Here is a 14,732-nt window from a genome sequence, read left to right on the forward strand (position 1 = left end):
GACTGTGACCAGTGATAGTCATGTATATAGAGATTAGAAATGCATGTGAAAACGTCTCAATGTCAATAGGCTTGAAATGAATTTTTCTGTATGAAACTGTGTGTTTTGACAACGCAGTGGAGATCTTTTTTAAACGTTGAAACCTCATCTAATTTTATGTCTTATAGAGTTTATAATGAGTAAAAGATTATATAAGCGTAATAATTCATCTGTAACCCTAGAAATGTACAGCCAATTTTGAAAGAGATGTACCCTAGCTCAGAAAAATGTTATTGAATAGGTTAATGCTGTTGTAATGAAATGCTTCTTTTAATTAAAAGAAAAAAAAAGAAAAAAAAATGTAAGAGAATATTCCAGCTAAGGGTCAGCGTCGAAAGTGACTTACCTGAAACAACCGAAATAGCTTTCAAAGCTCTGAACACTCGGAAGGAACGCAGAGCTGACAGATTGATTTTGGTACCTGGAGAATAAGTTGCAATCCTACAAGACAAAACAGAGGGAGAACCTAGTCTTGCTCAGTCCCGCTGCCTTAGAGCACATTTCCAGGAAGGCCAGAGGAAGCACAGTGGGGGTACACCCACTGAGAGGAACTGCAGCCTCCCCGTTATCTCCAAACCTGGCAATATGCTGTTCAGTACTGTGGACTTCAAGGCTGTTCTCAGACCATCTTGGTATGTGTATACAGATGAGAGGATTTTGAAATCATCTGTGCAATTACGGCTGTATCCATAGCTAACAGAAATCCTCCCAAATGTTTATTAAGTGGCTGCCACGTACTAGTCCCCAATGCAGTGTCCCAGTACATATGGACCATTCACTTTCTAATATTTTTTAATTTTATTGACTCTCTCATCACTCAGGTGTCAAATTGGTGCCCTTTCCTTCAGGATGAACTTCAATAACCACCTCAAACTATCCACAACAGCTGACTCAAAATAGACCAGGGAGGTCAGGGAGATGACTCAGCATGTGAAAGTGCTAGCACGCAAGTAAACATGGAGAAACTCTTTGTAACCTCATAGCAGCCAGATACTTTATTTCCAGAGTCCTTGGTTCTTCCTACATGCTCTGACACCCTATGTTTTTACAGCCCCTCTCCTAGCACCCAGCCAACCATATCTTAATGACCATTAATCATCTCTTTTCCCCTCTGGACTGTGAGCTTCATGAAGGTGAGGACCATGGCTTTTGTTGTTTCATTTTTTATTTTTATGCCCTCTGTATCTTGACCAGAGCTGGGCTCATAAGAGGCCTCTGTTGGTTAGTGAATGAATGGAAACATGAATTGGTCTAGAGATGGGTTTGTGCCTAGAGGCCTCTGGACAGTGGCTGCACAGGGCTGTTCAGGGCCAGTCAGTGCCACACTCAGAGATCCAGGCAACCTTACACTACCTCAACCACTCATGTGGATGCTCACAGAGCCCTAAGGTAAGAAATGGGACTTCTTTCCCACCCCAAGTCTCTCCAACAAAAATCTTCAACATTCTTACGCTGTTCCAATGACAACGAAGTCCAGCCAGTTCCACGGATCTCGAAGGAAGGAAAACTCATCCAGGATGAAACCTCTTGCTAATATTTTAATCAAAGCTTCTAAAATATAAATCCCAGTGAAGATTAATCTATAAAACAAATCATTCCAAACAAGAATGTGACAAAGTATGAGAAAAGGGAAGAGCTGTGCTGGGGCTGCAATTTGGTGGGTAGAGTGCTCGCCTAGCATGCATGAAGCACAGGGTTCCAGCCCAGCACCACATAAACCAACTGTGGTTGTGGCTGCCTATAATCCCAGCACTGACTGGAGGTGGGCGTGTAGAAGCAGAGGGATAAGAAGTTCAAGGTCATCCTCAGCTACATAGCAAGTCCAAAGCCAGACTGGGATACACTAGATCCTGTCTCAAATAAACAAAACAAACAAAAAAGCAAACAACACATCTGTGGCCTTGATGTTTTATTCTATTTCACTGACATTTAACATTTTTGTTTTCCACAAACCAGAGTTTGGAGAGGCACACTCCTAGGATAAGGACATGGCCTATTACTAGAGTACTCGCCCAGCAAGACTTGAGTTTAATTTCTAATACTGTACTCCTCTTTCCCAAACAAGATAGGCAAGCTCTGGATAAGGTGGCAAATCTGCTTTTTCAATGCCTATGTTTATTGGCCATATTCTTGAGAACAGTTACAACCAACATGAAGCCTATTGTGGTTTGAATGTAAATACTTGGTCCTTAGCTGGTGGCCCTGTTTGGAAGGCTTTGGAGTAGGGCCTCAGTGGAAGTGGATCACTGGGGGGTGAGCCTTCAAGTTTTATAGCCTGGCCCCACTTTCTGTCCACTCTTCTTCCTGACTATGGATGCAATGTGACCAGTTGCCTCATGCTTGATGTTCCTGCCTCTGTGACCTCCGTACCACCAGGGACTGTACACTCAAATGGTAGCCAAAATAAACCCTTAAGTTGTTTTTGTCAGGCATGTTGTCACAGCCACATATAACTAATACACCACACACACACACACACACACACACACAGACACACACACACACACACACACAAAACCTTTGAAGGAATTCTGAAGGACATAAAAGATTTTAACAAATGAAAGACATGCCATGTTCTCAATGAAATGTCTTGTAAGACATCACATTCAAACTGGTGAGATGGCTCAGAGGGTAAGGTACTTGCTGCCAAGCCTGACAACCTTGATTCCTAGGACGCACATGGTGGAAGGAGAGAACAAACTCCTGGGAATTGTCCTCTGGCCTCAACGCCCTTTTCTGGCCTCCTTGATTACCTGCATTCATATGCATACACTCATACTCAGATACACATAGATACACACATAATTAAAATAAGAAGAAAGTACTTAAAATCTAGACACAAAAATGTGTATTTAGAGGGGAGGAGTTGGAGGTGGATATAATCTAAATGACCTGTATTCCTCTATGAAATTGCCAAAGAATATGTAATTTTAAAAAAATTTTGTGTTGCAAAGAAAAAATTTTAAAGACTCCTCTAAAGACAACTGTAAAAAAAATGTACAAAAATAAAACAGATTCTTCAGCATTTCCTCCTTCAGCTCTTCCTCCATCTATCCTACTGCCCCCTACTCCTCTCCAATATAATACAGCAATTTTAAAATGTTTATTTATTTCTTATGTGTCTGAGTGTTTTGCCTACATCTATGTAAATACACCCATGTGTGCAATGAACACAGAGGTCAGAGAGGGCGTTGGATCTCCTGAACTGTAGTTACGGACAGTTGTGAGCTGCTATGTGGGTGCTGGAAACGGAACCCAAGTCCTCTGCAAGAACACACAGTGCTCTTAACCACTGAGCCATCTCTCCAGCCCAGTAATATAGTAATTCTTTTAAGCATGTTTTTTTTTTCTTTTTTTGAAACAGGATATCATGTAGCCCAAATTGACCTTGAATTTGATATATAACTGAGGATAACCTTGAACTCTAATCCTCCTGCCTCTCCCTCCCAAGTGCTGAGACTACAGGCGTTTGCTACCACATCCAGTTTATATAGTGCTGAGGATCAAACCCAGGACCTCATGCATGTGAGACAAGCACTCTACCAACTGAGTCAGATCTCCAGTCCCTCAAATATATGTATTAAAAAAACTCTAGGGCATATAAATGCAGGGAAAATACTCACTCAGCAACGTCTGTGTCTGAATTTTTGTTCCCATTATGAGCCATGAACCCACAGTTGATAATCACGGTGCAAATGATGAACATGCTAAACAGCATGATCAGCATCCATTAAGGTCCATACACAGCAGAATGCAGGTGTCAGCAGGGACTGTGGTGGAGATTGTGACTGTGATGGAGACCTCAGAGCTGCTTTCCCATGGGTGCATCTATTTTCTGTGAGAGTTGACTGAGAACAACCTAGGCCTACCCCTTCCTCTGAGACAGTTTCCTGCTGAATAGCAGTCTCCTCACCCAGAGAGCTGCATCTTCTTTCTGGTACAAACTCTAGCCCTGAGATGGTGATGTAGCTCCATTGGTAGAGTACTTGTCTAGCATGCACTAGAACCCTGGGTTGGATCCTCAGGACTGCTTCAACCAGATCTAGTGGCCCACATCCATAATCACAGCACTGGGGAGGTGCAGACAGGATGATTAGGAGTTCAAGGTCATCCTTGGCACATAGAGAGTCCAAGGCCAGCCTGGGCTACATTAGACTCTATCTCAAAAAAAAAAAAAAAAAAAAAAAAAAAAGTGTGCCTCTGCAACTCTGGTGCTATGTGTGTTCCAGAAACCTCTTATACAGTCAGGCTCAGCTGACTTAGCTGAGACTGAAGTCTTGCTTAATTCTTCTCTCCCCATCACCTGCAGTGCTGAGGGACAAACCCAGGACCTCCTGCATGCTAGGCAAATGCTTTACCCTGGAATACAATTCCAGCCCACTTAGCCCTTCCGCTTAACCACCCTGCTTCCCTTCCTCCTGCAGAGAGCACTTCTCTGCAAAACCGCTTAACCTGAGTCCCCACCACAGGCCGTTTCCAGGGAACCAACCTAAATAGTCATTACCATTCTCAGCAGCATCGCCATGTGCACCTATCCACACTGCTTTCCCCTCCCCTGGTCTAAAATGGTCTCATCTGTCCTCCACCCCACAATAACAAGCACACTCAGAAATGCTGAATAATTTCTAATTGTCTTTATCCTTTAAACTTGAAGCCACAACAAATTCTGCATCTTAAAAGTATGGGAAGTCCTATGTGGCTAAGCTGCTGGCCACAGGAAGGGGGTAGATAGGGTTAAACAGCCTATACTCCCCTTCTAAGAGGCAGAGATTTCTCACTACATCATTTTTGCCTAGGAGGAATATAGGACTAGCCTTGCTGGAGATGGTTGTTATGTGTGTATGTGTGTGGTGTGTTTGTATATGTGGTATGTGTATGTATGGTATGTATGTATGTATGCATGGTCCCATGTGTGGGAGTAGAAGTGCGCATGTGTACATGCGTGGAGAGACCATAGGTTAATGATGGGTGTCTCTTCAGTTGATTTCCACCTTATATATTGAGGCAGGGTCTCAATTAAACCCAGAGATCATCCTTTGGGCTAATCTAGCTTGCCAGCTTGCTCCAGGATCCCTGAGCTAGGATGATAGGCTGCCAAGACCACCCAACATTCACTGGGTGCTGGGAATCTGAACTCCAGACATCACACTCATACTTCACCTGCTAATCCATCTCCCCAGCCCTGAGGTCCTTTGCTTATTTGTTTGGGCTTTGTTTGGGGGTTTTGTTTCTGTTTTTCTTTGAGACAAGATCTCACTACATAACTCTGACTGGCCTGATATCTGTAAACCAGGCTGGCCTCATTGTCACAGAGCTCCACCTGCCTCTGCCTCCTGAGTGCTAGAATAGGTGTGCACCACTATGCCTGGTGGCTCAAGGTTTTGTTTTTCAAGAAAAGATGGAAATATGGACTGTCCATGTTAGAAAATGTCTCTGAATTATACCAAATACTGTGTGGACTACACTTGTCAGTTCAGCGTGCTACACAGGCTACCAATAGAGCCCTCCTTCTGTATCCACTTAGATGCCCCTTCTCCTCCTGGAAGCTTCCTTGATGCCTCCCCAGCTCCATAGCACCTCCTGGTCCATCTGATGCTTCTGTACCATGAGCTCACATGCCTATTGGTCTATATCCTGCAGCTGAGGATCCCAGAGCAAGGCCATACCCTGTTCACACCCCATGCCCCCGCACAGTGCTAGACACACCCCAGAAGCACTCCAGGAACAATGAATATTGGCTTCCACTCAATACACTGGGGCTGGTCACTTAATAGGAAGGAATCCATGCCCAATACTGTAAACCTAGCCAAATACCCATGAATGGAGAGGTCCTAGACCCAACCACTGCTGCCATTTTCCTAAACCAATGTAATTTCTTACTATATTCTAAATACCCACAGGTAAATATAGCTCTCACCACTCAGCAAAGCTCCTTTTTGTAACAGATGAAGACCATTACAAAGTTCCACAACTGGTCCAAATGCAGAGAATAAGCAACTGTGGTGTGCCTAGCCCTAACTGATATATCTACAGTACAACCCCTATACCTAAAGCTCAGGAAACATTACAGAAGAGAAAAATAGAAAGATTATAAGAGATAGAGGGCCGGGGCTGAACAGATGGCTCAGTGGGTAAGAGTACTGGCTGCTCTTGCAGAGGACCCAGGTTCAATTCCCAGCACCCACATGGCAGCTAACAACTGTCTTAACTCCAGTTCCAGGTAAATCTGACAACCTTTTCTGACTTCTGCAGGCATTGCATGATACAGGTGCACTTATTCACATGTAGGCAATACACTCATACACATAAAATAATAATAATAATAATAATATAAAAGTAATAATAATAATAATAAGTAAAGATATTTAAAAAGAGATAGAGGACCAGGACACCAACCCATGAAATCTCCACAACATGGTTGCCTAAACAAGGCCTATGCAATGACAACACCAGCTGACATGCTAACGTGGATGGAAGAAATTTCACAGGGTCCCTCCCATCTCTAGATGCAGAGCTACAGGCAATCAATGATGCTGAGAGGGGAAGAGTAAGCTTTCTCCAGGGATGAGCTCCCTGATAGGTCATTCAATCCCAAGTGGTCATCCCTAAACACATATACATATATACACACTGGCATGTTCTCAGATAGGGACTGACCATGATACCCAGGCCCAGAGATAAGAGATTATATATATATATATTATACAGGTTTATATATATATTATATATATATATATGTGTGTGTGTGTGTGTGTATGTGTGTACATATCAAAGAAGATATCAAGAAATTCAGAAGGACTAGGGGGCATGAGAAGAGTTGAAGGGGGAGGAGAATTGAAATTGATACAAATATAGTATTTGTGTATGAAATTCTCAAAAAATTAAAAAAGAAAGAAAGAAACTGTGGCTGGAGCTGGGATTAGGTTGGTAGAGTGCTAGCCTCACATGCTGAAGCCGTGGGTTCCATATTCCCAGCATTACACAAAATAGGGTGTAGTGATGCACACTTGTAATCCTAGCACTTAGGAAACAGATACAGGAGAATCAGAAGTTCAAGGCCATCTTCTGCTACATATCAATTCTGAGGCCAACCTGGGGTACAGGAGTCCCTGACTGAAAAAATAATGATAAAAGTAAACCCGTAATCCCCTGGGGCTCATACACGTTTCCTAATCTTGAGGAAAGGATATGAATGGACCGAGATTCTAATGGCTAAACTCCTGACTGGATTGAAAGGCCCCAGAACAAACAAGGCCCGTCTGGCACTGAAGCGATAGATCGTTCTCTTCTTGTTCAGCACCATAAATGTCTGCAAAGAAAATAAATATACATGGATTAATCACAGCATCAAAACAGACTTATGAGGTACTCGTTGAGAGAAAATTCTAGGGAACCAGGTCTTGAGTCCTAACTGATAACTGAAGCCTCTGGTGGCAGAATTATCATTCTGAAGCCCAAAGTACTGTCTAGTTAGATACCCTGGAAGGCCAACGGCTCTCACTACATGGCCAGAGTCACAGGATTAGTATTGAGCTGTGGGATATTTACACTAAAGGACATTCTGGAGAGCATGGCTCTGAAACCATAGGAAACAGGGGCACAGAGTCATACCTGGGCAAAGAAGCTTTTAACACTGATCTTCACAGTATGAATCTGTGGAGACAGCACTCAAAGGAGCGTGAATGGAGACTGAATTTGAACATTCACACGTAGTGGGTTATTATAGACTGAATAAAAAGGAGAAAGTGACCTGAGCCCCAGAACTCAACTCTCTCTGTTTCCTGACTGTGGACCAATGTGACCAGCTGCCTCACACTCCAGCACCATGCCTTCCCTGCCTGATGGACTGCATCCTCCATAGTATAAATCCAAGTAAGCTCATCTGCCCTTAAGTTGCCTCTTATCTGGTACTTGATCATAGATCACAGCAACAAGAATAACTAATACACCAAGCTTCTCGCTCTCTTATCCTTACACACAAGCAGGACAAACTTGCCTGTGGTTCTTAGCTAAGGAAAACAGGTGGGTACTGCCCCTGTGGAAAGCATTTGAAAATGCCTGGGTGTTTTGGGTTATCTGTCATAGTGATGGGGACCCTACTGGCACTTAGCAGGTAGGTCCACAGACACTAAACACTTGCCACATGATGAGCCTTGTCCACTAGCATGTCCACAGGGCTCCACTGAAGAACAGCAAGTTGTGTCTGCTTTTCCCCAGCATGTATGTGTCCTTGAGCTCTGGGAACAAGGCAGCCCTTGAATAGCGGCTTGCCACTCATTAGCTAACACCATCTGCCCCAGCCAGACTTCCATTTAACCATCTGGCTGTTCTCTGATCTACCCCAAAACTGACAGTCAACAAATCCTTCACAGAGCATAGGCTGTTTCCTGACGCCCATTCTATTGCTCCTCTGAAATTTTCAAATAGTCCCCCTTGGCCCCCACTTGACCATGGAGTCTGGAATGTTCTCAGATAAGGACAGATCATGATATCCAGGCCCAAAGATAGAAGAAAAGATGCAGCCTTGGCTCTATAGAATGTCAACCATTGCAGCCATCTGCCTTCCTTCAGTGAGCTGCTAGAACATACTGGCCTGGAGGCCCTCTGCCTGCAGAGGAAAGCATGGGCAGAGTATATGTCTTTCCCTGCATAGCAATATGAAACAGTCCACGGGGTTCCTTCAGAGCTAGGAACCCAGGGGCCTATGACTTGTCTAGAGGACTCTGTGCTCTTCCTTTAAGTAAGCAAATAATTTAGAGCAGAGAGCAAACTTCTTTTTGAGACTATCACCCAGCTGATGGGTGGGACAATACAATTCTGCTCCTGTACTCTGACTTTATTGATAGTTCTCACTGCTTTAAATATTTTAGCTAATGGTACATTTAACAACACTTGCCAGGGCTTTAATGATAAGGATAGGGACAAGTTCCTCCTGCTTGCTTGCTGACACGTTTCCACCTCTTCCCCCTATAGTTCTTCAAATAGGAGCCTCTAAATGAAGGAAGTGGTCCAAGTGGCCAGGAACTAAAGAGCCCTGGAGTTTGGGGTCCAGCTGTCTGACCAGCTAAGCTTCGGTTTCCTCATCTGTAAGGTGAAGTGCTAACAGTGACCATACATACCTCACATCATTGTTAAGCAAATGCCATATGAGATCATGGGTGTGCAGAACTCAAAGCAAATGTCCTGCCTTCTGATTCAAAGGAGACCCATAAGTCAGGCCGCAGCTTCACATGCTGCTGACTCCTGGAGGTCAGGCTCTGGTCCAGCCTGGGTGGGTGTTTTAGGACCATTGCCTCTTGGCCTAGGTCTTTCCTTTGAATCAGAAGGAGGATTCTCCCAATCAACTCTTCTCCAACTGTTCCTCCAAAAAGCACCTAGAATTCTGTGGCATAAGAAGGAAGTCAAGAGCACTTTTTCTCTGTCATCTCTCTTTCCTTTGCTTACTCTTTCTGCATGTACTCCCCTTTCCTCTAAACACTCTATCCTCGTTTGGTCTGGCAACTCTAATATTCCTAGTTTAAGGACATGCACCCAGGTAACCTCCCTTTGAAAGGTTGGTTTTTTCATGGGTGTTAGCAAAAGATGCTTTAGCTTCAGTTACTCTATAAATTTCCCCAAATTCTGAGCCTCCTTCCCTGCCCACCTTACTCTGATGAGGCGGACTTTCCATCTTCTGCTGGGCCACACAGGAAGATAATGATGGAAAGTCTTCTGGTCTTTTAAAGGGGGAATCATGTACATGGGAGTGGCTGCAGAGCCCAGGCTTTCAAGGAGCCAAGAAGAGCCTAGAATTCACATTTCCTTACTCTGGAGTCTATTAAAGGAATTTTGCTAGATTTCCCGAAAAAAATTATATCTAGGAACGGTGAGCTGGCTCTGTGGGTGAAGAGCCTGGCAAGTCTGATGACCTGAGTTCAATTCCTGGGACCCATATGGTGGAAGGAAAGAACAAACTTCCTATAATTGTCTTCTGAGCTCCAGACACATGCCACGGTACATGCATGCCCACATACATGCACACACGAAATAAATAAACTCAATAAAATAAACAGAATTACATTTAAGTAGATAAAACATCAAGGCTTCCATATATTTATGTGGGATTTGCATATCATTTGCATGTGCCCAATTGATTAACATGTACTTAGCCTTCATTTATTGAGCTCTTACTCTGCATCAATCATTGGTTTGGCCTTCATTAATCTCAATTAACGGCCTAGGAAGCATATTGTCCAAAGGTTTTTTTTTAAGATTATTTTTATGTGTATCTGTGTGTGCTACATGAGTTTATGTGCACCACATGCATACAAGTGCTCATGGAGGCCAGAAGGGGGCCTTGGATCCCCTAAACCAGGAGTTAGTTGGTTATGAGCTGCCATGAGGGTGTTGGGAACCAAATCTGAGTCCTCTGCAAGAGCAACAAGTGTTCTTAACAACTGAACCATCTCTCCAGCCCCTGTCCAAAAGTTTTGAAGGTAAAAATCTTACTGAAATGGGCATACATGTACAGTGCTATTAATGGTTGACATCAGCATGATTTATAGTTTATAAAGTGCTTCCACAGTATGTCTGTGCCCTAAGGTAGGAAAACCAGAAGTTATTCCCATTTTACAGATTAGGATGTGAGGCTCTGTGAGGTGATTTGTCTGAAGTCATGAAGCCAGTCTCCTGCAGTGGCCTGCACCTCCCTTCTCTGACTGCTAATGCTCTTTCCAGGCATAAGTATTTCCTTAGTTCTCCTTCCAACCTTTCTGTAGACTCATCCCCATCTTCTTCCTCAATACATGCATTAGAGAGAGAAGGTGAGGGCTGAAGTTGGTTCTTGGGACTACAAAAGCAATGACAAGGGTAACCGCAAGGAGAGATGCTGTCTCTGCCTTCTATAGACCCTTGTAATGCAGTCATGAGTGCTGAGTGGGAGTATCCCACCTTCCCATGCATGTACCTTATGGTTTCTGTAGAAGGGGTCCAAGTCTTCCAGAGGCTTTGCTATCAGCTCTCGGGGAATGTCTCCATAAAGCTTTGGTAACTTCCTGGAGGCCTTTAGGTCCAGCTGTGGCCGAGGATGGGGCTCGACTACTGTCTTGTCTTTGGACTTCTTTTTCTCCTTCTGGATGGCAAGCCGCTTCTCAATGGCGGCCAGAGAGTCAGAAGTGAAGGGACGGAAATTCCGCTCATCTGGGAAGATCATTGGGTAGTACCTGTCCTCCATTTCCACCCTGGAAACAGAAACATGCTGCAGAAACTCACAGAGCACTCAGAAGGGAGAATTATGCAGCCTGGTCTGGGGTTCACTCTCAAAGGACGGGGATCCGCAGGAACCAAGGCTGAGGTTGAGGAGGCATGGGTATCAGCTATCCGTGGGTCAGATCAGAAGGGACCACTGAGTAGAAACACTGAGCATGGAATTGATAGGTGACAGAACAGATAGGGCACTTTCCATTATGAGAGCACATTTGTTCTTCACATTATAGAAAGCAGTCTACATGTACATATTGCAAGTAACCCAGCACACACACACACCCCACACACTTTAATGGTCTGGGTCTGTGGCTCAGTGAAAGGATACAGAAACAGAGTAGATGAACTTGCCAAGCAAGAGGGAAAGCAAGCAGGCAAAAGACAAAAGGGAAAAAACAAACAAACAAACAAACAAACTAAAACTTTACCCAAGATGTAATCCAAATGGTGACTTGGAAGGGACACGAGACACTGAGGCCTTTGTGTATGTAAATCCCAGCTACACAGATAGGGATGACAATGAGGAAAGACTACAGGAGGTCAGGAGGTCATAGAGAGAGAGCACTATGAATCTTAGAGACAAGATTGACCTACTGACCAGAGAGGCAAGACTAAACTTTGGAAAGACTGACTGCCTTTTTTCCACTTCCTATATCATCTGCTGGCTGAAGATGAGATGGACAGCAGATCTCTGTTAATCCTCTGTCTTCTCAGATTACGTCCTCTCTAAATAAAGCACAGCTTCAAGATTCAATTCCCATCTCTGCTCATTGGTGCCTTTAGTGAAAAACAGCACAAACCGAGTATTCTGGTTATAAAATGACCAAGCAAGACATCATACCTAGAGGCCCTGGACATACGTGGGAAGCTGAGTTTAGAAACACGTGAGCAAAAGAAGCCCAGTCTAGAGGATAGACACCCAGGCATTTAGAATAACACAGGGCAAACTGCTGCCAGGAGCAGAGAAGTGACCCCCATGCTACAGGCAGGAGGGGAAGAATGGGAGTGGGCCAGAGCCACGGGGTGCAAAAGCAAAGCTCTCTTTTGCATGAGCCTCTTTTCACATTTGGTCAGCAAGGTTCTTAAACTGTGGTGGAATGGAATCAAAAGGGCCACAGACGTGAACACCAGCACTAACACCTGTGATCCTAATCAGCTCTCTAACGTCTGGCAGCCAGACCTGGCAAAGTGAGGCACAGGGAAGCAGAAACAATTCCCCAAAGCTGACAAGGTCACTCTGCCATAGCACAATAACTTCTGCAGGGACTTCCTCCAGAAGTCTGGGAAAGCTCCAGAGCTAAAACTAGATCTTGAGCAGAAGCAGTAGCGCTCAGTTGAATGCCTTTAAACCCTGTGCCAGGAACCCTCTCCTTTTTTATTATTTATTTTTATTTTATGTGTATGAGTGTTTCGTCTGCACATATGTAAGTGCACCTATGTGTGCATGCCCACAGAGGCCAGAAGAGGATGTCAGATTCCCTGGAACTGGAGTTACATACAGTTGTTAGCTGCCATATGGGTACTGGAAAGTGAACCCAGGTCTTCTGCAATGGCAGCCGAGACTCTTAACCACTGAACCATCTTTCCAACTCTGCCCCTGCCCTCTTATTCACTTAATGTGAATCTAGGATCAGTTCTCCCACCACGCCAGGGAATTACAGTAAACATCCATCACCCCACTGGTTTGTTCATTCATTAACTATATGCCCATGGTTTCCTCCAGGCATGGTGCTAAGTACTAATGTGGGATTGTGGTCCCTTCCTCCTGATTTTGAACTTAGGTCTCCAGGTGTATTTGTCGGGGTTGCCTAGAGGAACAGAACTGATAGAATGAATGTATATATAGAGACATATGTATATCTAAAGAATTCATTAAATCAGCTTATGAAGAAATAGGAACAACAGCTATCTCATACCCAAGAGGCTGAGAACCTGAGTTGCTGGATCCTTGACGCTGGGTGCCTCAACAGCTGGCGTTTTCCCATAGCGGCTGTCCCACACTGGAGAGGTTGAGAACTCAGTAATTGTTCAGTCCAGCAGTCCCAATCTGGCACCGAAAACCTGGAGGATTCCAGGAGAGCTGCTGGACCTCAGTCAACAACAGAATACTGGAAACACCAGTTCTGATGCCAGCAAAGGAAACAGCAACAGTAGCAGCAGCAGGATAAATCAACTTGGCAATGAGAGGGAAGACCCGACAAGCAAAAGGTGAATGATCTTTCTTCTGCCATGCCCCTTTTATCTGGGCCGTCACCACATTTGGAGTGGGTCTTCCCACATCAAAACAGCAGTCAAGAAAATACCTCAGGTAAGCCTCCCTACTCAGGTGATTCTGATTTGTGGTAAGTTGACATTAAAACCAACCATCACATCTGGTATAGGAGAGGAAACAGATGAACACAGGAAGTTATGATAGAGTGGGACCAGTGCATAAGAAAGACGTGACTAGTTTAGGGAACACAGGGATGATCCCTGTGATGGTTAATCTTGATTCAACTTGACTGGAGTTGGAATCAACTAAAAGCAGGCCACTGGGCACGCCTCTGGGGGATTTTCTTGATCAGATTGTTTGAAGTGGGACGATCCAACTCTAAAAGTGGGAAACACCTTCTGGTGGCCGTTCAGAACATGGAAAAATAAAGGGTTATTTTGCCTTTTGCCTGCTTGCCTTCACTCTCACTGGCAAGCCCATGTATCCTGTTGCTATATTTCCCTCCCTGATCTAAGGGCCCAGCTTTGGCTTCCAAGATGGACTGAAGACCAGCAGCTCTCCAGGAATCCTCCAGGCCTTCGGTGCCAGATTGGGACTGCTGAGACATCTAGCCTCACGGACTGAGCAACTACCAGGTTTTCAGCCATCTTTGGACTATCCAGACCATATCTAATAAACCCCCTTTTTAATACAGTCATTCTTTTGTTCTGTTCCTCTGCAGAACACTGACTGATGCAGTCCCCAAAGATATATCTAAATTAGAACCTAAAAAGGCCTAAGACTTAGACAAGGGAACAGGAAAGCCAAAGGGATGGTACAGGGAGAACAAACAGCATGTATAGGCACACTCTGGTGAAGAAGAATACAGTGTCCAGCAACCAATTCTGTTATCCAGTAGCAAAGGCTTCATGGAATGGAATGGAATGGCCCAGAATGCTCTAGATAGCAGAGTATGTGAAGAGTTTGGTAAAGACCATGGACTCCACCCAAGGGGAAAGGAGAGTTGCTAGAGGTTGGGATTTTCAATGTTATTATTATCATCATTGGTATTACAGAGGAACAACACTATCAGGTTTTTGTTTGTATCCCTCTCCTCTAATTTGCTTTCTGTTGCTGTGATAGAGCAATGATCAGAACCAACTTGAAGGAGTAAAGGGTTTATTTCAGCTTACTACTCCCAGGTCACAATCTACCACTGAAAGAAGTCAGGGAAGGAACCTGGAAAGAGGAACTGAAGCAG

At 44.3% G+C, this 14,732-nt stretch overlaps 1 protein-coding gene across 1 annotated transcript in view; it reads right to left on the bottom strand.

The window, feature by feature from the left end:
• Scn11a (sodium voltage-gated channel alpha subunit 11) overlaps positions 1 to 11,251 on the bottom strand; it is a 103,761-nt gene extending 92,510 nt beyond the window's left edge. The window contains exons 1-5 of the mRNA XM_008836336.1: positions 10,985 to 11,251; positions 7,230 to 7,348; positions 3,663 to 3,755; positions 1,491 to 1,619; positions 386 to 480 (exon numbers count right to left, since the gene is read on the bottom strand). Coding sequence (XP_008834558.1) covers positions 386 to 480; positions 1,491 to 1,619; positions 3,663 to 3,755; positions 7,230 to 7,348; positions 10,985 to 11,251 — 703 coding nt within the window. The remainder of the gene's footprint in view (positions 1 to 385; positions 481 to 1,490; positions 1,620 to 3,662; positions 3,756 to 7,229; positions 7,349 to 10,984) is intronic.
• Positions 11,252 to 14,732: the final 3,481 nt, after the last annotated feature.

This window comes from Nannospalax galili, unplaced genomic scaffold, assembly GCF_000622305.1.
Source record: "Nannospalax galili isolate Female #2095 unplaced genomic scaffold, S.galili_v1.0 scaffold951, whole genome shotgun sequence".
NCBI classification, from domain to species: domain Eukaryota; kingdom Metazoa; phylum Chordata; class Mammalia; order Rodentia; family Spalacidae; genus Nannospalax; species Nannospalax galili.